This window comes from Phoxinus phoxinus (assembly GCF_949152265.1).
Source record: "Phoxinus phoxinus genome assembly, chromosome: 15".
NCBI classification, from domain to species: Eukaryota; Metazoa; Chordata; class Actinopteri; order Cypriniformes; family Leuciscidae; genus Phoxinus; species Phoxinus phoxinus.
The window spans coordinates 29,179,320-29,203,700 of record NC_136890.1 but is presented as its reverse complement, the minus strand read 5'-3'; the positions used below and the strand labels follow the sequence as shown (position 1 = coordinate 29,203,700).

Sequence of the window (24,381 nt, the reverse complement as noted above, 5' to 3'; positions counted from 1 at the left end):
CCGTCGACTGAACACTTGTGAGGCGCGCGGGCGCGACAATGATACGAAATGAGCGTAGTTGCCTTGCGCTTAAAGCGTAACTGTCTTCTGCTGGAGGCGGTCATTATGCAAACGCTGGTACGTCACTTCGTACCGTGACGTCACTTCTTACCATGGATCCAGAACGAGCTGTATTTAGAGCTTGATTAAATAAATGATTCGTTTATAATGGGGAGGACGTCTTAAGCTATGAAACTTGCAGGACGTTTTAATGGTACAAAGACCTCTTATATACCAAAAGATCAAGGCAAATTTGGTTTCTCATGTCATGACCCCTTTAAAGTCAACATGAAATGGCAATTACAACCCATTTCCTTTGATAATCTGGTATATTTCTGAGTGAAACGGGATATGCTACTAGTAAATTGTTTTCTGGCATTGCCTGTTTTTCAGGCGAGATTAGTATCCAGTGGGAATTAAGAGTAGTGAAATAGTGGGTGTTAAATTTACATTCCATAATTAAGACAGATGGTTAAAGGGGAGATATTTAGAAATAAGAGCGCTGTTAAGTACAGTTATTGCATTTTATTGAAAGATTTTAGAGACATTTGTATTTGGATTAACATTTACAGACAAATTATTCACATTAAGACCAAGAATGTGTATTAAGACAATACATAGGGTCAGTTCTAATCTCATGTTGACTTTATGGCTTGTTTTTGCTACTTCAAAGAAGCCCTTGAAAGGTGTGACAGGATGTTTAGCTTGTGGAAGTGATTGATTGGCCATGACAAATGGCACCATCAAGGTATTGAGTAGCACATTGGTGTTAGAGATAGAGATTTTGTTATAAATGGGATCTGACATGAATACTTGTCGACTTATTTTTCTCTTTTGTTTAGTGTCGTAATTGTTTGTTGCATGTGATAAATGCATGCATTAATCAACCGTACTTTAAATATACCCATGTCTTGACTGAGTAGCCTCCTGTAAATGTGTTTTTCTCCCTCTCTCGCTCTCATGCAAACTGTGTTTGTACTCGCCTGGGTCCTTGGTTATATTTGTTGACATATACTCTTGTTTCGTCAATCTAGTAATATATAGCTCCTCTTTGCTCACTGCCCTAATATCTGCATCTCCAACCAATCGAGCTGTATGCTTTACGGATGACAGGTCGTGATGAACTCTGACCATAGCATGAACTGTGTGGGAAGCACACACTTGCACCTTAGCACACTCAAGTGTCACAAACTTCCAGCCCTTATTGTGAGTTTAATAAACACTAAATGTTATGCTTTAATAAATTAGTCGTATAGCTGACATAGTAGATGGCCTGCTTTTCCGAAGGGGCGTGTTCTTACTATCTCGACTAAAAGCTCCGCTCCGTTCTGCCTGTGTATCTGGCGAGCTACTAACTATCTACCCAGGCAGCTAGCGACGGTTGTAGTAGTCGAAGCTGAAAATAGCCAGCTAGCTTTGCTGCTCCCGTCTAATCCAACTCAAGAGTAGATCAGAAGTTAAAATGCTGGAAATTAATCCAAATTCATGAGTGCGCAGAAGACATTTGCAGGAAGAAATTATGGAAGACTGAAAGACGAGGGACATTTTATCGGTGCATTTTTACCGGCTTTTCGGCCAAGCCCCCAGCTTAAACAGCCTTCGCAAAAAGCTTCTGCTTCTCTGCGGAAGTTGTGGTCGAAAAATACGGTAATTTATATTTTTTTATGGTGTTTTGTGTGTGTTTCCAATTCAACTTGTGAAGTCAATGTCAACGGTCGCTTAGCTGAGCCGGCTGGATGGTTGCCGCACGCGGGGTTACTGTGCTCATTACCCGGGCTAGAGAGGCTAACTAGCCCGCCAGCTTTAGCCGCCTCGGCGTTTCTGTCGTCTTGGAGTTAACAATCATAAAGCATATTCGTATATACGCTGTCTCAGAGGAACAGTTTTATGATTTGAAGTGGTAACAATGTTGTCATAGTTTATTTTTGTGTTAGGGGTTCTCGTGAAACTTAGCTGAATCTGAAGTTCTGTTTGGACTGTAAATATGGCTGACGTTTCGTTCTAGAATCGAGGACGCTCAACCTAACAATTAGCTTGTGTTATACTTTTTCTCGCCGCTGATTGGCTAGATGGAGAGGATGGACGGCTGTGATTGGTTGTCTAAGTATGTGGGGTTGATAAACTTCTGCAGCCTCTGGTGGTCGTCTCACTTCAGTGACAAATTCCCCCAAAACTCCACATTAAGTTTTGTAATATCCCTCTTAAAGTGTTTGAGGCAGCTGTTATACGGATGTAAAACGGCGATGTGACCCTGTATTACAAATTTAAAGAGGTTTTTAGCGTTTACAGAAAGAGTGCGAACTGCTAGAGGCCTTGAGATCAAAAGTCCCGCCCATTGGACAGCAAAAATAAAAACACACTAAATTGGCGACCAGCCTGAACTCAATCCTTCCAATGAGTTTGTGTAATCTAATGTCGTATGCTGAATTTAACTAGCAATGGATACATTTGCATACCAATATATTGATTTCAGTTTGAAATATATTGATTTCATTTTGAAATGTATGGATTTATAAGTTTGAATAGCACATGATAGTTGACACAACTTTGTATACAAAGTTCTGTACATGTATGTTGTATACATTACTGTTTTAAAGAATTTCAATATTTTTTTCTCTCCGCTGAATACTTGGTCACAATGAGTTTTTCGTTTAATTCTTATGTAGTATTGTTAATTCTACTTTGTAGACATTTTTCTATATTCTTTTTGATTTTATGCATGTTAACAATACAAATGTTCTTTCACAAAATATAAGGAGCAATTTTTTATTATTATTTTTTACAAAGTGACTGGACAATTATGCAAAAAAAAGATAAGTGTGGCGGAGTATAATAATGATATATATTGAGTATTATACTTATTAATAATTTTATCACAGTGCATAATAGCCTATTTTTTTATTTATACAAAACACTGCAGTGTAGTTTAATTGGCTTCTTTGCTCTTTTGAATAGTTTGTAACTTGTAATTTTTTTATCATATTGTTTATTCTCGTATGTCATTTTTTTAAATAATTCTTATTAACATAATGCAAAAATGCATATTAGAATAATACAATTAAATTTCTCTCACAATATATAATCAAACAAATGTGTATAAAACGTGTTTGTACAGAATTTTTATGTTTTTAAATTGTGAAATTAATTAAATAAGATGTAAAAATAAAAATATTTTGTGATAAAACCACAAAAAGGGTCTGCTCATCTATCAATATTATATTTAAGAATTACAGTTTTGTTTAAAGTCATGTAAAAAATGAAAAATCATTTGCTTGTTATGATGCGGGTTGTGACCACTTCCAGGAAATGAGAGCATGCAGTATTTACAGACACACGACTCAGTCGCCCAAAGGTGATGTGAATTTGTTTTCATGTTGATTCTTTGGCATGGCACGGCAAGACATGGAGTTAAAATTGCACATTGGTATTATCATGCTTTGTAAATAAGAAACTTATGTTTGTTGTTTTTCTTTTTATATACAGGTCAAGGTACAAGGGGCTGCGTGGTGTGAGTGCCCATGAGAAAACCACGACGGAGGGGAGGCCTGTCCGGGGGCCAGAGTGATGCCGCGGACACGGGTACATCAGGCATGGGGGCATCACAGCCACGCTCACCCTCTCCCAACCGGCTGAAAGTTTCACCCACCAGAGAAACCCTAACGTACGCCCAGGCACAGAAAATTGTGGAAGTGGACCTGGATGGAAGACTGCATCGGATCAGCATCTTTGACCCCTTGATTGTGATCACTGAAGATGAGATGACTGCTCAGGACATTGCGGAGTGTAACAGCAACAAAGAAAACAGTGAGCAGACATCAGTGACCGCCATTGTCAGCTCGCCACGCCGATCGGCAGCCCATAGGGGTAAAAAGAAGGATGTGAAGCAGTTATCGTCGCCTTCATCACAAAACCACTGCTCCAACTCTCACGGACAATCTCAGACACAGTCAAATGTGAACAGCCACCATAGTGCTTTACCCAAGCCTACTTTCAGAGAACAGGAGTCTTATGAACCGGTGGAGGCGCCTCCTCGCCCTTCGGCATATTACCGCTACATTGAGAAGTCCGGTGAGGAGCTGGACACGGATGCGGAGTATGACATGGACGAGGAAGACGTGGCCTGGCTGGAGCTGGTGAATGATAGACGGGCATCAGAAGGCCAGCCACAGGTATCACCCGACACTTTCGAACTCTTGATAGACCGTCTGGAAAAAGAGTCGTTCTTGGAGTCACGGAGCCAAGCGCCCTCGCAGAGCGTCATTGACGAAGACGCCTTCTGTTGCGTCTGTCTCGACGACGAGTGTCTCAACAGTAATGTCATCCTGTTCTGTGACATCTGCAACCTGGCTGTGCACCAGGAGTGTTACGGAGTTCCCTACATCCCAGAGGGCCAGTGGCTCTGCCGCTGTTGCTTGCAGTCGCCCTCTCGGCCCGTGGACTGCGTGCTTTGCCCAAACCGGGGCGGAGCATTTAAACAGACCAGTGACGGACGGTGGGCACATGTGGTCTGCGCAATTTGGATCCCAGAGGTGTGTTTTGCCAACACTGTCTTCCTTGAGCCCATTGAGGGCGTGGACAACATTCCACCGGCTAGGTGGAAGCTAACGTGCTACTTGTGCAAGCAGAAAGGTTGTGGAGCATCCATCCAGTGCCACAAGGCCAACTGCTACACGGCCTTCCATGTGACCTGTGCGCAGAGGGCGGGACTCTTTATGAAAATAGAGCCAATCCGAGAGACTACTGTGAATGGGACTACGTTTTCTGTGAAAAAGACTGCGTTTTGTGAGGCGCACTCACCGGCCGCGAAGGACGGGTCGGATGATGAAGAAACTGGGGGGAGGGTTTTGGGGTGTAGGGCTAATAGGGGTCGCAGTGCTTACACGCAGACGCCGCAGCTGAAGAAGCAGCGACGAAGCAATAAACTGGATTCTAAACAGCAGCAGAAGAAAGGAAAGAAGGAAGAAGTGTCCAAAAAAGTCGCAACACCACTGGTCACTGTCCCAGAAATACCGACTCACAGGTGTGTGAGTGTGTGTGTGTTTATATATAATAAAAAAAAATGTAGCAGACATACAATACAATACATGCATAAATATATTTTTGATTTAGCTGGCATAAAAAATACAATTATATGCATATTTAAAAAAGCAAAGAAAAAAAAGCTTTACCGTACATATTTAATACTTATGTAATTATTTTGTTGGTGTTTTTTACAGATTGAACAAAATTTCTAAAGATGTGATCATACAGAGGAAGAATCAGTTCATGCAGAGACTTCACAATTATTGGTTACTTAAGCGTCAGTCCCGCAACGGAGTGCCTCTCATTCGTCGTTTACATTCGCATCTGCAGGGCCAGAGGACTGCAGAACAGGTCCGTGTTTACACACATTTAAATGTTGTGCATTTTTATTCTGATAAAAATCTTAAAATGCAATAGTTTCTTTATTTATTTATATTAAAGCTCCATTATTACTTATATTAACTCTATACTGTCTATATTATTAATACCTTTGATTAATTGTGCAGCCCTAGTTGTAGTCACACCTCTTAAACACAACTTCAATATTTTGTGTTTTTGCTTATCTTTGGATCTTATAAACTGCGTATAGGCGGAGCCAGATGAAAAGCTGAATGCTGTGAGAGAAGAGCTGAAATACTGGCAGAAGCTTCGTCATGATTTGGAGAGAGCGCGACTTCTGATTGAGCTCATCCGCAAGAGAGAGAAACTAAAGAGAGAGCAGGTAACATACTGACATTTTCTGTATGATTATTAGATCATATTCTTGCATTCTTGCATTACAAAGTCTGTGAAATTATCCTGAAAAAATCATGACAACCAGATATGTACGCGGTTAATAATAATAACAAATAACTCAGTTCATTTGAACTCACTTAATTTTAACCTGAGTCATGTTTTTTATGGCCTGTGTGTAGTTATTTCTGCACTCATAATTACATTTTCCAGAACTCAAAATGCATGCCTTAGCAGCGCTGAGTCTATTTTTGCCCCATGAGGCAAGCTGAATTGATTGAAAACACACCATTCAACTCTCAGTGAATGATCATTTGCAAAATAGGCTTTTATGAAGCAACATAAAATGCTGAAGTCAACTATTGAATGAGAGAAGACGTGTTTAGCTTTGTGAAAGTGGCACAAACACTTTCTTTTCAGTAAATCTTACAGAATCCAGACGATTAAGCAGTTAATGGGTTAGTTCACCCAAAAATGAAATTCATCCCAAAATTTACTCACCCTCAAGTCATTCTAGGTGTATACTACTGGATCTAGAGTCACGTATGCCGTTACCGGAAACCAGTGATTATAGTTTATAAAGTTATAAATATGGATATTTTTCTTACAAAAACGCATCCCTTCGCTTCAGAAGGCATTTATTATCCCTTTAGAACTGGATGGATGGATGGATGGATGCACTTTTTTGGGCTTCAAAATCTAAGTTACTATTCACTCCCATTATAAAGGGAGTGAATTTTTTCCTGGAAGAGCCAGGATATATTTTTATATAACTCCAATAGTGTTTGTCTGAAAGAAGAAAGGCATGTACACCTAGGATAGCTTGAGGGTGAGTAAATTATGGGATACTTTTCATTTTTTGTGAACTATCCCTTTAATATCGACAATTTGTTTAATGTAAATTACCATTTGGGTGTAAATATGACGCCCATCTTCATGAAAATTCTAATTCATGAGGTTCAATCTTGTACTAGTTTTCTATTGGTTTTGGAAAATGATTCTCAGTTGCTCACTCCCAATAACCATTTCATAATTTATGGCTGTTATAAAAGAGAATACTCAATGTGGCAACGCTGAATGTTTTGTGAAAACCATCACCATTACGCTGCAGTGTAAAACGTCCCTAAGACTCAAGCTGTTACTTGATATGGCAAATATTGTAAGCTAGACTGGACTTAGTCATTTCATTAGCTTTGCCTTGGCTGCTTTTTCAGCCCAGCAAAACCACATGTGACATCTTGTACAATAGATGAAAGACATTTTTGAAGTGAATACATTTCAACCACATCCTTTGCATTAATTGTTGGTTTGGAAAAGGAAATAATCTATAAGCATTATTACAACTGAACACACATTGACAACTCCATGATTTGCTACTATAATATTATTATAATTTAGGGAAAGGGGGTGTACGCTTTGGAAAGAACATTTGATTGGACAGACATCTCTCAGACATGAAGTAATCTGACCTGTTACTGATTGTCTCTCTGACATGTTTCTATGTCACCTTGACCACATAAAAATTAGCCAGGTGTCTCACTAAAGGCATGTGTTGCTTCTGTAGGTGAAGATTCACCAGGCTGTGACTGAGCATCAGTTAACTCCGGTCCTGGTACTGTTGCGGTCCACTTTAGACCAGCTTCAGGAGAAAGATAATGCAAACATATTTGCACAGCCTGTCAACTTGAAAGAGGTCTGTCTATATTTATGTACATTTATACACATTACCATTGATGTTTGGGGGTTTTAATGAGTGCTCACAGTTTACAGTAAAAACTGTAATATTGTCAAATATTATTACAATTAAAAAAGTGTTTTCTGTTTTAGTATATTTTAAATGTGATGCAAAGTTAAATTTTCAGCATCATGTCACATGATCCTTCAGAAATCATTCTAATATGCTGATTTGTTGCTCAATAAACATTTCTTAGTGTTATCAATGTTGAAAACCATTGTGGTGCTAAATTTTATTTGTGGAATCACAATAATTTCAGATATAATAAAAAATCAGGATTCTTTGAATAATAGAAAGTATAAAAGAATAGCATTTATTTGAGTGGAAATGTTTTATTTCATAAATGTTGGAATTAAATTGATCTAGTATAACCGCTTCAAACTGATGGATCCATTCACTTTTTTTAAATGACATTGACAATTTACTCTTATATTAGAATCCTAATATCTTAATTTTCTTGTCTCATACCTATTTATGTTAACGGAAGCTTCAAGCTTTAAACAGAAACTGTGCTCTTGGCTTCTCAGGTCCCAGATTACCTGGAGTTTATCACGCACCCCATGGATTTCTCCTCAATAAAATCCAAATTGGAAGCTCACAAATATCGGTCTGTCACTGACCTGGAGGCTGATTTCAACCTCATGATCTCCAACTGCCTGCTTTACAATGCTAAAGACACTGTGTTTTACCAAGCTGCAATACGTCTGAGGGACCTAGGGGGCGCTATCCTGAGGCACGCTCAGAGACAAGCCCAGAGCACAGGCTTCGACCTGGACTCAGGCATGCACCTGGCGGAATCGCCACACAAAAATGACTACTACCGCTGCACTTTGGAAGATGGTGAGTAGTTCACAAGAAATCATATAAATAGTTACGGCAGTGGTAAAGTGGTAAACTCCTTAGCAGCTGCATATCAATGACATGGCACTTTTTCTTTTAGTTTTGTCAAAAAACATTTTCTGTAAAAAAAAAATTCTTAGTGACATTATTTAGCTTCAACCTTTAAAGCAAATGGCATGAAGTTTACCATTTGTTACTAATGGTTTTGTTTTGTTTGTGTGTGTGTGTGTGTGTAGTCGACACGCTGCTAGACCCTGATAATCGATTGCACATGACGACGGAAAATCAGTTGAGGGAGCTGCTAGATAAATTAGACGTGGTGACGTCCATGCGCTCGAGCGGCGCACGCACACGCCGTGTCCGCCTGCTACGGCGAGAAATCAACAACGTCCGCTATAGGCGGAACTCGCACATGCTCAATGGAGACCTCAAAGAGGAAGACGAGGAGGAGGATGAAGACAAAGAGATGGATGGTGAACATAACCTGTCTTCATCGTCGTCAGATAAAGGTGAAACTGAGACTGAATTGAGAAATGGTATTCAGAATTCGGTTTCTTTCCAGTTATGATTACAGAATTCTGGTTCTGTTTTTTCCCCCCATGACATTCAGTTCATAAAGAAACATAAAGTTCACCCTATTTTCTAAATTGATCTTGTTGTAAATAATTCATCCATGCACATTTAATTGAAACAAAATTGACCTGTAATTGACCTAAAATTGATTGTAATTTTTAATAGAAATGTCATAACTGGATATGCCGGTGAATTGACAGACTACTCTTTGTTGAAGTTTGTTCAATCATTGTGTCTGCTTATACCCCGCCCCTTTCTTTCAATCGACTGAAAATAATAATGATTATTACTACAAAATATATTAAGCAAAATAAGTAATATTACTATTGTAGGAGTATTTAGGAAAAAAATTAGTCCAGCTGTAAAATTGCAATACTAATACTTAAGTCTTAATTTCTTAATTTTCAAACATTTAACCATTGATCTTTTCCCCCCCCCACAATGCCAGTCTAATTCCAGATTTTCTTGACGTCTGGCTGTCCCTCTTTTTATCTAGATGACTGTAAATCAACCCCACCACCCATGCTGGAGCCCACTGGCCTGGCTTTGTCCCCTCCACCAGGAGACACCCCCCGAGAACCACCGACTCTCCGACCCATGACATCTGACCCCAGGACCTTCCCATGCCCACCCAAGCGCCTCAAACTCAACAGCGAGAGCCAAGAGGCCGATTCAGATGCTCCACCTGTGAACAGCTGTACCAAACCCGAGGTCTGCCCGCCTGAGCACAAACTGATCAATGGCCTGTCCTCCACCGAGTCACTGGCCCGGCCCGCTACGGGCGGGGTCGGGCGGCGGACGTCCGTCCTCTTCAAAAAAGCAAAGAATGGAGCAAAGCTCCAGCGTGAGAGAGACAATCAGATGCAGAATGGAAACAGGGAGGAGGTCGCCAGCACTGACCTAGACCCTGCACGCACACCAAAATGCACCACCACCATCAAGACTGAAACTTCAGCCCAGCCAAAACCTCCAACCGCTCCGCCCATATCAACCCTGGCCAAACAGAGAGCAAGAAGTCGTAGCTGTAGTCCAGAGCGTGAGAGAACGCCCCCTCGACTCACTCTAGAGCCTGGTAAAGAAAACAACTGTTTACATGCTGCATTACAACTGATCTTATGACGTTTACTTGCATGGCTGTATGATTTGAGGGGAAATATTATTGGTATTTTTCTGAGAAAAAATGCTTTTGTGATTTCCGTGAAGTTGCTTGTGTGTTCAGTGTATACAATATTAATATTGTATGAGTAGTACACTGTATGAACACAAAACTCAATCTCATTTTCTTTTTCAAATGTTTAACCATCAAGCTTTCAAATATGCAGCTTTATTTACTTGTGCCAGTTACAGTGGGGGATAGAAGTAATTTTACATGGTTATTTTAGTGGCTGTTTTTTATCTTATTGTCTTTTGTTTTTTTTCCTTGAAGTCCACTTAGTCAAGGTTTCTTGCACCTTTATGACTGTTATATGTAAATGACCTTACACAATATGTAAATGTGCTCATGCTTGCAACATCATAACCATGACAAACTCATTTTGTATCTCAGTTTAGGCCTGGAGGGAGATGTGTGGGATTATTTTTATTATTATTATTTTTGAAAGCATGGAAAATCCTGTTTTTCATGACAACTGAAATTGTGGCATGGGTAGTAATTTATTTTTATTATTTTAATCTTTCCTAAAACCCTTTTCTCGATATTTTTTTTTAGCTCTCACAAATGGATTCAGAAAGCACAAAGATGGCGGCTCTGACTCAGAATGCAGCTCCTCTCCGACTATCAGAGAACTGTAAGAGGAACAAAAAGGACTAAAATCATATAGCTCAGTTAACTCCAGTTATCTCACATTTTGTTTCTGTTGGTTTTAGTGTCTCACCCCCTAAAAAGAGCAGAGGGAAACCTGCTTTGTCCAAAGTACCATTCTTAGAAACTGTTAACGGAGACTCTGACTACACTGGGACTGGTAAGAAATGAATCCCAATGAAATGTCAATATATTTGTTTTTGAGTGCACAAGTGGATATTTCATTCCATGTTCTATGTAGATGTGCTGTCGAACGGGGACGCGCCTGAACCTGAACCTCTGGATTTGGTGTGGGCCAAAAGCAGAGGATATCCATCCTATCCTGCTCTGGTGAGAGAGGGCGCTCTACACTCACATTACATTCATACTGCATGTTGGTCCGTTATTTGGAGTCATCCATATCCGTCAATATCTTTTAAAGGGGACCTATTATGCAAAATTCATTTTTATATATTTTTTTAACATAATTATGTGTCTGCAGTGTGTGTACACAGCCACATTATTGTGGTAAAAATCCATTCACTCCGATTGTTATTTTCCCCATAAATCTGAAAAAGTGTCTTAAAATGAGCCAGTCAGGAATGTACTCCAATGTGTGACGATTGGCGACGGAGTCTGCCCTATTAGCTTAGCTCCTCCCCTGAGTGAGCTGTACACAGTCTGCCATGTTTATCTCCTCGCCAGAGCATTTAACAGCAGCATTCAAGTAAGAAATGTGTTCTTATTAAAGCTACTAAAGTTATTCAATCAAGAGCAGTGAGCGACTTTGTTTTTCTTTTGTTGTTTGATTCATATTCACAGCATATATACAGCAGTAGGTACTGTATATTAGGCTGCTGTCACTTTAATACACAGATTTGCTGCTTTATGCTTTTATGCACAGACTGATACATGCTATTTCTTTCCCTGGGGTTTACGTTCATAGACATGGCTGACTGTTTATGTGAACTTTGTGTGTTTTTGACATAACCTCGTGTATGTGACAGTTTAAGCGCAGTAATAAGTGAGAGAGAACTTAGTTTACACTTCTGCCAGCTTTCTGTGTGCTTGCTTTGGATGTTCGCTCAGAAAACCATATCAGAATTTTAAACTGTTATGGCTTTAAAACGCATGCGAATAATAACCTTTCATGATGACAAAGAACTGCAATGTAACGTAAGCGTGACCGCAATAGAGATGATTGCCAAAAATTAACCAAACTTCTGTTTCGTTTTGATTGAGTTTCCTATTTGGCAATAGTGTCCGCCCCCTTTTTCAACGGCGCTGGTTCCTGTAGTATTTTTTCCATTCATTTTTTCCTATAGGGATTTAAAGTCTTTGTTAAAGCGTTATAAGCCATGAACCAAGACACTCAGCTACAAGGTGAATCACAACACTACAAACTTTGGTTTGAAGCAAAAAGTATTTGAAAAGTACAAGACTGTGTCCTTAACGGCTTTAGTGAGGGAAATAACTACTATTCCATGTAGCATTGCAAACAGCATAATCAAATTAAAAACGATGGAGAAACATGAAACTACTTTTTTACAAATGTTGATCATATATAAAAACTTAAATATTTGTATATATGCATATTTAGCAATACATATTTGTGTATATATATGCATATTTATCAATAAACGTAAGTATTTTGAGAAATATATTTGCAGTGCTTTGTGGGAGTGGACAGGGCTATACAGCATCATGTACAGCATCATGGGTAATTTAGTTTTTCACCAGGAATGCTGCTGTTAAACATGATTGTTTAAAAAAATAAGCTGAAATAATGCAGGCTGGCGTCTTCAACAGAAGCAAATACCATTGATTAACAACCTCCTAGCTCACAGTAGGTCTGTCTTTAAAGGTCTATATGTTTTTATTCAAAATCAATTTCCCTATGGACAAAATGAATAGAGTTTTTACTTCCTGAACCCACTGTTGCACTCTATTCTGGATAGGGGAGCGGGGAGCAGCAGCTCTTTTGCATTTAAAGATACATGCACGAAAACATGTTTTTGCTTCCACTCAAAAAAATGAGTATTTTGAGCAGAAACTTCAGACACATTCTGGGGACACCAGACACTTTTATTACATCTTGTGAAAAGGGGCATAATAGGTCCACTTTAAAAAATGAGAGCATGTTATTAAAGTCAATTTTTGGCTTGGGAGAATTTTACCATAATGTTGAGATGAGCCTGACATCAAAAATGACCCTGTTTACGTCATTAATACACATTCTCAGTTTCATTATAAATTATTTATAAAAAAGTATTTTATAAATGATTCCTGAACATGTTTGCCAGCCGAATTGTTTGACCTAAAACTTTTTATATTTTATATTTCAGTAATTTAATAATGCTATCATTTAACAACACATTTACATGTTCACGGTTCTCTGTTCAGTGATCACATGACAATGCTGGTAAACAAATAAAAAAAACAAGTGTTTTATTTTGATTGCTATTATTTATTATATTTTGATGTTTTTATTTTATTAAAATTATTTTTATTTTACATTTATTATTTAACTAATTAGCTTTTTAACAAACAACTCGCAAACCTCTTGCAGTTGTTTAAACTGCAAACTGTTGTTTGAAAAAGTGCCTTTTTTTTTTTCTTTCTTTTTTTTGAAAAATGTGAACTGTTTAACGCAGTGCTATAGCAAACCACTGACATTTAAAGATTAAATGAGTGGTTGAAATTGCTCTTTTTTCGTAGATCATAGATCCGGACATGCCTCAGGAGGGTCTGCTGCATAACGGCGTGCCCATCCCTGTGCCTCCGCTCGACGTACTGCGCCTGGGGGACCAGAGACAGGAGGACGCTGGCGAGAAACTCTTCCTGGTTCTCTTCTTCGACAACAAACGCACCTGGTGAGCACAGCACTGGAGATTTACTTTGTTTTCCTTTAGCTTTATCCACCAGACTTTGCTTTTCCAAATATCCATTGTAAGTATCCACTGGATTAGAGGATTTTAGAAAGAACTGTCAGGGAGTTATCTTTTCTTATGTATGTATCTGCAGGCAGTGGCTGCCACGAGATAAGGTGATCCCTCTTGGAGTTGACGACACGGCTGATAAACTGCGTATGATGGAGGGAAAGAAGACCAGTATCCGGAAGTCTGTGCAGGTGGCCTACGACCGAGCTATGATGCACCTGAGCCGAGTTCGAGGAGATCATGGTTTTGTCGGCTCCAACTTCATGTAGAACTGAAACGCCAACCACATCTGTCCTCACGTACCACTCGCATGGGCTTTCTAAAGGCAGGTTCAGAGCCATTTGGCTGGTGCAACAGGTACTAGACTCCTGATCAGTCAGTTTAGTTTATCCATGCGTTCCGGACACAACCCTCTGCAATGGTTTCGTAGTGGAGTCATTTCAGATTCAGTCCAGTTGTTTTTATTTCTCCAGGTTTAGGATGTTTCCTAAGACGGGGGTCACGAAAGGGCGGCGGTTTCTATTGATGATTGGTGTTTTTATGAGGTGTCACTTTATGGTGATGATGAGTCTAAACCACCCAGACCCATAGTTTTAGCATTTGGGTACATTCAGAGCAATTCATTTCTGAATAATTTAATATTTTAAATGATTCAATCAATGAACTTAAAGAATATAAACATTTGAATGAATCACTGCCATTTTTCTTAAGATTGCTTTTTACTTTTTAAAGTTTTACAAACCACTTCTTGTATATTGTAAAGACACTTGTGTATATAAGTATGTTTTTTATCATATAGTATCTAATTTAATGTTTGTTTTTTTTCTTCTCTTGTTTATTGTGAAATAAATTGCCTGGAGGAATGAAGAAATGAAGGTTGTGTATATACGTGTAAAAAGATTTTCAGATGAACCGACTTTCTACATAGTGTATCCTGCTTGTCTTTGATATCGGATAGTGTGAGTGTGTTCATATATATGTACATTACCGGCATACAATCATGTATGTATGTGTATATGTACCAACTCACAGTTGTCTATGGTTAAATATATATTCTCATTTTTTGATACAAAAAAGTAATTTATTTATGGACCGTAAAGAGATAAAGGAATTAAATTATATTGGTTCAAGATGGAAATCAGATCTCTTATTTAAGATAATAAAATATTGCATAGGCTTTTAAGATCTTACTTCACATGTGCTTTAAGATTCTGGTTTAGTTCTTTTTAAGATTTCAAGGTGAAATGCTCGAAGGTTAATGATTATATATTGTACACTTGCTGTTAGACAGTAAAAGTCCCTTTTCACCATCAAGCACAGAAACTTGTATTTATTGTAGAAAGTTGTGTAGCTTTTGTTCACTGTTTATAAGATGGAACCTCTAAGAAATTTTAAGCTTGTATAAACTGCAGATTTTACCTACCCACCAAATAACCTGTCTCAAACAGTATTTTCTCTTGTGGGAAAATAAATGTTCTATTGGAAGTCTACTATGCCTGTTGCCATTGTAATTTGATTTTAAGACCATAATGATTGTATTTAGGTCAACAAAATAAATGTTTTGCTTTACATATTTGAGTATAACAAGCAGCTTTAAATAGTATATCTGTATCAATGTGTACTTAATGTAAATATTCTGATATATTCCTTGTTACATATGTACATAGGAAAATACTATACGCCTATAAGTGCTATATATATATATATATATATATACATTTATTTTTATTTTTTAAATACCACATAAAATATGACTACTACTGGACATATATCACTAAAAGGTGTCATATAGAAGAGCGCCCAATGCTTGTTTAACTGATTATAAAAATAGCCAATCAGAAAGTGCTCTCTGTCTGTCAATCATATTTGTGTCCACGGATTTGTTGGAATCGGGTTGGCTACCCGCTACTTTCAACCCTTGTACCTTATAGACAAATACAAGTAGCCTATCTATTTTTATTGGAATTTTACTATTTCACCCCCATTTCCGTTAATAAAGCTACCCGTATTTTACACAAGGTAGTAGGTTCTCAAAATAATTACAGGACCTTAAGGTCCCCATTGAAACCCATTAAAACTAAAAAAAAAAAATGTAAAAGTCTAAAATGATGCAGTCTTTGTTGTTAATATGCTTCCTGTTGGCAAGGCTTGTACAAATTTTACCAGACCGTGCTATTTTCTCAGGTTTAGAAACATGCTAAAAGCAAATACTCGCTTATTGCTGTTTTCTGCTTCAGCATATTATTGGATAAATTATGCAGCTGTAATTGTGTGGGTGTGTTGGTATGAATGTCAGAGTTTGGTTTGTATGTGTAAAAAAAAGAAGGTGTGTGCCTGTAATATTTGAGAGAAAAACTCAAATCCAACCACTGTTTACCAGCGGAGCCTTGCTGGCATTTAATGGGGAATTTTTTACTGCACCCAAACAAAATCTTACTGCTAATTTTTTTAGATCAACGTACCTCATATATAGAACACAGCTTGTTTAGATTTGACTTTCTAGCAGTTTTTGAGTTCAACTTGTTTTTATTAAATATATATATTTTATATAAAATAATGTTCATAAGTCATTTTCATAAACTTAAACCTCTATAACTGTTTTGCTTCACTTTTTTAACTTTTGTTTTTTACTTCCACAAAAATCTGCAAAGGGTCTTTAAAAAAATTAGACCAAGTCTGTGCAGTGCTCCAAAGCTTCAAATTTGACATGGAGTTGTCCTCTCGGGACCTCAGAGTAACTTTTTTAAATTGATGCACAACACAAGTGTTAACGACGCAGTTTTGGAGGAGAAAAACACCAGTCACAGCAGCAATATTCCTTCTCCCATCCGCTGAACTTTTTATGACACGCCCAACTCGGAAACTCGGGTCTCAAAATTACCTCAGAGTTTCCCAATAGAAAATACGACTTTAGCAGGCGTTAATGTCCAATTTCCGACTAGGAAACTCATTATTTCCTATAAAATAAGTACAACAAGGTATATTCTCCTTGTTTGGTATCATCATGTAAAGTGAAGCAGAAAAGGGCAACCATGTATCAAAGCGTAGAAAAGCGTTAGCGCTTGTTTAAAAATAGCCAATCAGAAACGCTCTCACTCTTTCTGTGTCAACCATCTTGTCTTGTGTGCGCGCGGATTTGTCGGCATGGGGTTGGCTGATATCTTAGAGCACACTCTATTTTGAAATTTCCTCGTCGAGTTCAAGGAGGACATCAGGTTATTCTAGCATATTTCTTGTTGAAATCTTATGAAAGCCAAAATGTACGTTATTGGATATATTTAATTTTGAATCAAATGTAGCGTCCCATTCGTCTGTTGTCAACCACAAACCTCACCGCGCAATTTAGATATAATGTTAGCCTAGCTTCTAAGCTTGCTGAGGATTCAGAAATTCGGTCAAATACATTCCAATGTGTATAAAACATTCTCCAAATGGCTATTAATTTAAATACGCACGAAAGTTACTTTTTCAACTCGGAACCTCGGGTAACAAAATTATCTCCGTACCAGTAAGTTAGTTACACGAGTGGGCCTGTAGAAACTCGTATTTACGATAATTCCGATAACACGTGAAGGCAGCAAAAGGTCCAAAATCATGCAGCTCTAATATTTTCGTTTTTATTTTTAACTGCAATTTTAACACATTTATATTTTCAAGATGGCGTAAGGTGATGTGTAATTAGTTGAAAGCACTGATCTATATAATGACATTAGGCCTATTACATTGTCATGTGATATGACATTGAGTTTAGATCATGAGCTATCCAGTCATTATATAGATCAGTGGTTAAAAGTGATTTAAGCTGCTCAAACTTGTAACGTTATCTTGTGTGAGGTTACGAGGTAGATGTTTAATTAAGGAACATTAGAAACGATGACCAGTAATCAAAACAATATTTTATAGCAAAGTTTTGATGGTGTTTCAAAATTTGCTGAAATCTCTCTCTCTCTCTCTGTGTGTGTGTGTGTGTGTGTGTGTACTTGTAGGGGGCAGCAGAGGGTCAGTATTGGTGATTGAAGCAACATTATCAAGCTGCAGACTCGGAGCCTGCTGCATCTACAGTCCCCGCACCCAGAGTCCCGCATTCTCAGTCCCCTCGTTTTTCGAGACAGCGCCTCCTGCTGTTCGGAAGATCGTATAACACCCTTATCCAAATGCCATTGAAAACATTGGAATGCAAGATTACGGTCTCTTTTAATTTAAAGTTATCCAAATAAATATTTGCGTTCCCTGCTTGATGCATGTACCAAAAAAAAAAAAAAATAATCATTGTGTTCTCTCAAACTAACTAATTACCCAGTATTTATTTTTTGAGCGTGGGTGTAATTGAAAGGAAATTACTGATGTAACAGATACAAATACAGATTTAACTATCATCTGAAAAATATGATGTGATATTATATTGCTACAATGTTTTAGTTTGTTTTTGTACAATGTTTCAAATTCCATTTTTTCTTTCAGTTCAACATATAATGGTCTAATTAACATTATACCATGCTAACATTACAAAACCTGTTTTTTGATATTTTGCATGTGAAGCAAAACTCAAATAATAGACAAAACACCAATAATAAACAATTCTGTACTTTATTTAACGATCACCTTAATCACTGTCATCTTGCTGTAAACAGGACAAAGCAAAAAAAAAGGAAAAAAGAATTGTGTTAGTGACTTTATTTGTGTCTTCAATTGCATTCAAAAAACCTCCATTTATAAATCTGGCTTTCTTAAAATTGTGGACTGGCAATACAAGCAATGGTAATGTTGCTGGGTTCGGCAGGGGCGACCGCATCGATGTACGGTGTACCCTGGAATACAACAGCATACAATTGCACTGTCACACACAGTCTTATGATCTTTCAAAAAGCAAAAAAAAAAGATGTTTGCTAATGTTACCTTCATGTTGCACTGCTCTGTTGAAGTGTCCCTTAACATGTTTCTGAACTTTGGACAACTTTGTCGGATTGAAATATATCGGGGCACAGAATGGGCAGTGAAAATCACTGCAGCATTTAATACATTTCTGTATTTCTGGAAGTGAATTCCCCGTTTGAATTGTTATATCCATCTTCAAAAAAAAAGAGAGAGTCAAACTCAAATTAAAAATGTAAGACCACCCCACAGAGCCCATACAGTCAAATTTCAGTAAATACAAATTAAAACAAGGAACCCTCAAAAAAAGACCAAATGACACATTCTAACTCACATGTTAATACCATAGACTGGTTAATACATAGTGAAGGCATAGCAAATTTGATTATTAGGCAACTGTAACCTATGAGTTGTGAATGGCTGGCAACAAATTCATATCACAGTAAAATTAATATTGATCCATTTGAATACTTTACGTTTTATAAGAACTAATTTAAGTCTACATAAATTATATAAAGTAAAATAACTACTCTGGCATTAATTAATTCAATAGTTTTAGGAGAAAAGTTCCGATAATTAAAAAAAGGTAAATCTGATTAAATAATTAATGATGACATTCTTTGATATTAACACATATAATGTATTTAATTGGTCAACTTTAATGTCAACTAATTTTTTACAATGGCTTGTCTACAATAAGTCCATGGTTAAAGGCTAACGTTAGGGAAAAAGGCGAAAAAACATGTTAACGGCTCAAATTTTGTTACAAACTATCATTACAAATATTAAATAGACTGTTCATATATTGGTGTATCGATGAGCTATAAAGTAGTTTGATTAAAAAAAGAAATCATTGAATAAAATTGACGATACTCACGTTTCGGTTCTTCACGTGTTTATGTGTTTATCCGATCCAATTTGATAGGTGGCGCTGTCTCGAAAAACGAGGGGACTGAGAATGCGGGACTCTGGGTGCGGGGACTGTAGATGCGGCAGGCTCCGAGTCTGCAGCTTCATACTACTCGATTGAAGAACATGTTTTCCATTTGTCTTCCATAACAAGGTGAATACATTGTCAAGATTCTTGGTCCTTTAAATGGCTGGAAGATGATCTGATCCATGCAAAAGAAAAACCGTTGCGGTGTATCTCTGTAACTTGGCAAGCCGACTAATGTTCAAACGGTTTCAGTTAAAAAATTTGAAAAGTTAAACATTAATTCACACATTCATATGATATGTCTTCTGTATTTGTGGTCATAGGGAAATTAGTGGCAGGTCTTACTATGGCTTTCGTATAACAGATTGCCAACACCGGCTTTATTTGAATGCCAGATAAAACTTGAGGGTAACTGTTACAAATGAATAGTTCACTTTCCTGTTTGTGGAGCGGTATCTTCTAAATGGTTTGGCGAGAATGTTACATATTGAAACATTAGCTAAGGTTAATTTCCAGCCTTAAATATAAAGTGACAGCAAAAGGACCTGTGTTCAAGTCCTGAATATTGCACACAGTAGGCTATAGCCTACGACTTTTGAATCTTAAACCAAAGCAGATTACCTGAGCTGCTTTACTCACGTGATAGACTCAGCAAAAGTAATTTAATTTAAGGCTTCTATTTGAATAGATATATAATTAATATATCTATAAAGGATAAAACTATTCTGTGGTTTTGTGTTGACAAAATAAACCCCAACCACGCACTGCTTTGGTACTGCGCGAATAATGTAAATTACATTTTTGGAAACGTAGTAAATCGTATAACACAATTAGCAAAGGTAAATCAAAATTCACTATGTCTAACTTGGGCATGAGAAAATTATTACATATTCTGTTCATTTAGTAATAAAGTTGATATGTATATACCATGAATGAAATGCAAAAAAACACAAAATATTTTTTTTATTTAATGCATATTAGAAAACATCACATCATGAGGCTTACTTTTTTATTTTATTAAACTAAACTATGTTTGTTCATGGGTAACCTATAGTACATTGACCTGGGATATTGTTTTGGGCAAAAAATTTAAAGTGTATTGCAACAGAGATCAGATATCATAAATCTCTCTTTCTGAAGGTTGTCTCAGGACTGCATGTCCCAGGGTTGCTGTGGGAGAAGAGTGAGGTGGTTGTGTCGTAGTGTTCTCAGCTCCGTCAGTCGTCCCAGGAGCCTGGCGAAGCGTCGCGGGTCCTGTGCGGTCCCCTGACTATAGCAGCAGCAAGCCCGGGACAGGAGCTCCAAAACAAACTCCTGTAAGTTCTCAACACAGCTCACCGCACGAAGAGATGGCCTGTCTGCTCGGCAACAGGAAACAAAAGGTGGTCATTTGAAACATCCACAGTGGTCGTAAGACATATTCTTTAAATGTGCGAGACTTCGGATTCATTAGCCAATATGGGTAAATAAAGTGCAGTAAAAGGTAAAACTATTTTCTCTACAAACAAACAGTGTGTTTTTGACTACGATAATAAAGTAAAATAATATAACAAATGCCAGTTTGCAATATAAAACAGCATAACTAACTGTTTATGTACAGGTAAAATAATGACACCGGGAGCCTCGCACATTTAAGTTACAAATAATCGGGCCCGTTGCATGAAAATTATGTCATTTGCTTTTCGACCTATAAATGAATGTTCTGAATACAGTAACATCATATGGAAGATCACATGGAAATGAGTCACAATTGACCGTTCGCAAAGACCCGCCCCCCTTAGTTACTGTCGCTATGTCCGACAAGCTACACCGCTCTCACGCCACACCATGTTCTCACGCAGTGAAAAATACATCGCAGAGAGCACACCGACAACGTGCTGACAGACAGGACAGACCAGGTTACTTTTCGGTTACTTTGGATATTAAACAAAGTCTCACCTTTCATTGAAAAGTAATTATTGAAATTATTAATTATTGAAAAGAAATTTAAACAATAAATACCGTTTTGTGGCTCTTTAATGTGTCTAATAGATCGCTGTAGAGCCTCAGTTAAAGCTGCTCGTGAACCGATCATCTCTTTCTTCTAGTTAATTTATAGCATAAAATAAACATGAATGAACATAAGAAGGGATGTTGTTTTAACCGCGGAAAGGCATCAGTACACTGCGTTTTACAAGTTCAAATCCTCCCATGTTAATCTAACAACTCTCCTGACTGCTTTGTCAGACAAAATGGCGGATGGCGAAGTATGATTGGTCAGATCACCTGTCAATCAAGCTCCCTGCGAAGGGTCAATTGTGTTAATCATAATGCACAAACCTGAGCACAACACTGCCGTCGCCGTTAGAAGTGCATATTCAGCCTCGGTTACCGCAATAGTCACCATACTGTGGAGGAAATTTACCACAGATCTCAAGAGCTCATCATTCAACCCTGATCAGAGATAAAAATCACAACATTAGCCTAGCATAGACAATAAATTTGATGTATCATCATCATTATATTGTCTAAAAAGTTGTTAATTGGATTTGTCACTGCATGTAATGTGATATTTTCCTACTATGATTATTATTGCTTTGCTTCATAATCACCTGAGTGTGTCAGTATCCTGTGGCTGTTCCCAGTCTTTGACTCTAAAGTTTTTGCCCAATCAGGATTTGAGTTATTTGAATTTGCTGGGTATAAAGCTGGTGATAGAAAACATCAGTGAGTCAAAAATTATCAAATGTTTTGAGTTGTTGAGAACAAATTAATGCATCTAATCAACTTGTCAAATTGAGACTGTTTCCGGGTCCAAACCCCTACCCTGTTTCAATTGATAATATTAACTCAACCGATGTTCATTGTGCATTGCACACTTTAAAGGGGGGGTAAAATACTTAGTTTCAGTCAATCTCAAGTTCATCTTGAGTACCTATAGAGTAATAGTGCGTCCTTCATATCTCCAAAAAGTCTTTAGTTTCATCATATTTATAAAATAAAAATACAGCTTTCCGATTCTATCCGGAAAAAGCCGAGGTCCTTGATTCTGGGCGTGGGCGGAGCTATAGAGTCAAGCGGGAGCGCGTGATACTGTTGTACTTACATGAATGGGGTGTTTTATCACTGGGACCGCGCCAGGTTTTAATTGCAACCGGTTTGCAAATCCAGCGACGGCCTGGGCCTTGTTAATAAAACATTCGTCACTGAAATGACCAGAACACAATACCGCACTTGCCGAACTCCTTTGCTGTCCCGGAAATACAAACTGCATCCACTGTTCCAGTAACACTGGGTTCTTTGGGAAGCTGAACAAGGTAAACTTCCCTCCCTCACATCCCAAAACACACTTTTTTTGGACATTCTTGACATCAACCATTCCTATTTAGCGCGGATGATGATGATTTCCGGTAGTAGCGCGTCGATGAGCGCGTTCTTTCTCTCCTCTGGTCGACGTGTGCGTGAACGCGCTTTTCCGAGAGCAATGCTCATAAAAGGAGTTCCACTCTGGTCTACGTCATTAGATCTACGATAGAAAAAAACCAGCCGAAACGTGTTGCAACCCGGAAGTATGATTTTCAGCACAGAAATTCTCTGTTATTCGTTCAAAATAACTTTTCAAACTTTGGCCATTATTAGCATGAGAATCCATCTCTTTAACACTGTAAACAACTCTGAATACATGAAACACCATTGTACCCCCCTTTAAAACTAAGCTTTTAAACACTCACGTTGTCCTGGACACCAATATTTTAATGATTCGTAAAAGATGAATCCGTGTTTGGCTGATTGAAAAGTTGCTAAGGAGATAATGGTAAGAATTTTCAGTAGTAAATTTTACAGCACATCATGAGTGAATACACTCTTAAAAATAAAGGTTTTTTTTCTTCCTGCTATTGATGATTCCACAAAGAACATTTTACATCCACAGAACCTTTCCATTGCACAATTTTTTTATAGTGGAATATATATATAACAAATATTCTTTACACAGAGAAAAAAAAAATATTTTAAGAACTGGGGCCAGTTTCATAAACTGCTTAGACCAGTCAAGTTATTCTTAAAAAAAAAAAAAAAATCTTGAAGATGGTAAAAAAAAAAAAAATGATATTGAAAAAGACTACTTACCCCTTGTCTAACTGCTAGATGGTCAGACTAGTTCTTAAGACACTAACCCCTGGTTTCACAGACCAGGCTTAAGCCTAGTCCCAGACTAAAATGCATGTGTGAGCGGTTTCAACTGAAAGTAACTTGCACTGACATATTACAAAAGTTCCATTGTTTTGTCTCTAGATGCCCATATGTAATAATAATAATAATAATAAACTATTGTAACCTTTTTTTTACATATTTATTAACAGTTTGTTGTTTGCTTTTGGGATCTGATAGAGCATTTGGACCCAAAAACGGAGACTCGTGACATCAGACTTAACAAGCAGGTTGTGTGATAATATATGTCATTACCAGTGCTAACACTAGTGGGGTTCTCTGAGAACTGCTGAGCTAAGAGTAGGAACATGACTTCAACTGAAGAGCTGGACAGAAGTGTGTTCTGGTCAGAACTGTCCAAAAGCTCAAACCCTAAACAACAGATGACCACAAATTAGTTTTATTTAGATGTGTGTGGGGTGTGATCTGAGAAGTTGGAGGAAACTGACCAGGTACACTCCTCAAAAATTGCAATAGCTTCTCCGTCTGAGGCAGAGTCATATCTGTATTTGTTAAACTTGACCACAGAGGCACCTGGAGAAAGAAAAATAATGATATATTATATTATGGGCAGTATTTCTATTGCATTGTTAATAAAAAAGAAAAAAACTTCTTTGACATACCGGGCAGTGCGTGTTGTCTTGAATTATGTACCTACGATAAGCCTCAACAATTCTATTGAGAATGCATCTCTGCTCTCTGGAGAAACTAGATGATACCTGCT

General features: G+C 37.8%; 3 protein-coding genes across 3 annotated transcripts in view; 1 reads left to right on the top strand and 2 right to left on the bottom strand.

The window, feature by feature from the left end:
• Positions 1-24,381, bottom strand: part of LOC307011478 (serine/threonine-protein kinase SBK1) — a 381,893-nt gene that overhangs the window by 347,331 nt on the left and 10,181 nt on the right. The window lies entirely within an intron of this gene.
• Positions 1,168-15,245, top strand: brpf3b (bromodomain and PHD finger containing, 3b). The gene is made up of 13 exons (XM_079638896.1): positions 1,168-1,686; positions 3,523-5,059; positions 5,256-5,412; positions 5,651-5,782; positions 7,358-7,486; positions 8,056-8,368; positions 8,605-8,877; positions 9,438-10,013; positions 10,650-10,728; positions 10,808-10,902; positions 10,984-11,072; positions 13,440-13,594; positions 13,746-15,245. The coding sequence occupies exons 2-13, from the start codon at positions 3,558-3,560 to the stop codon at positions 13,927-13,929; spliced, it is 3,684 nt and encodes a 1,227-aa protein (XP_079495022.1). The 5' UTR covers positions 1,168-1,686; positions 3,523-3,557; the 3' UTR covers positions 13,930-15,245.
• nr1h5 (nuclear receptor subfamily 1, group H, member 5) overlaps positions 20,417-24,381 on the bottom strand; it is a 13,163-nt gene continuing 9,198 nt past the window's right edge. Inside the window, exons 4-9 of the mRNA XM_079638663.1 lie at positions 24,281-24,375; positions 24,107-24,191; positions 23,913-24,029; positions 22,061-22,156; positions 21,789-21,902; positions 20,417-20,827 (exon numbers count right to left, since the gene is read on the bottom strand). Coding sequence (XP_079494789.1) covers positions 20,616-20,827; positions 21,789-21,902; positions 22,061-22,156; positions 23,913-24,029; positions 24,107-24,191; positions 24,281-24,375 — 719 coding nt within the window. The 3' untranslated portion in view covers positions 20,417-20,615. The remainder of the gene's footprint in view (positions 20,828-21,788; positions 21,903-22,060; positions 22,157-23,912; positions 24,030-24,106; positions 24,192-24,280; positions 24,376-24,381) is intronic.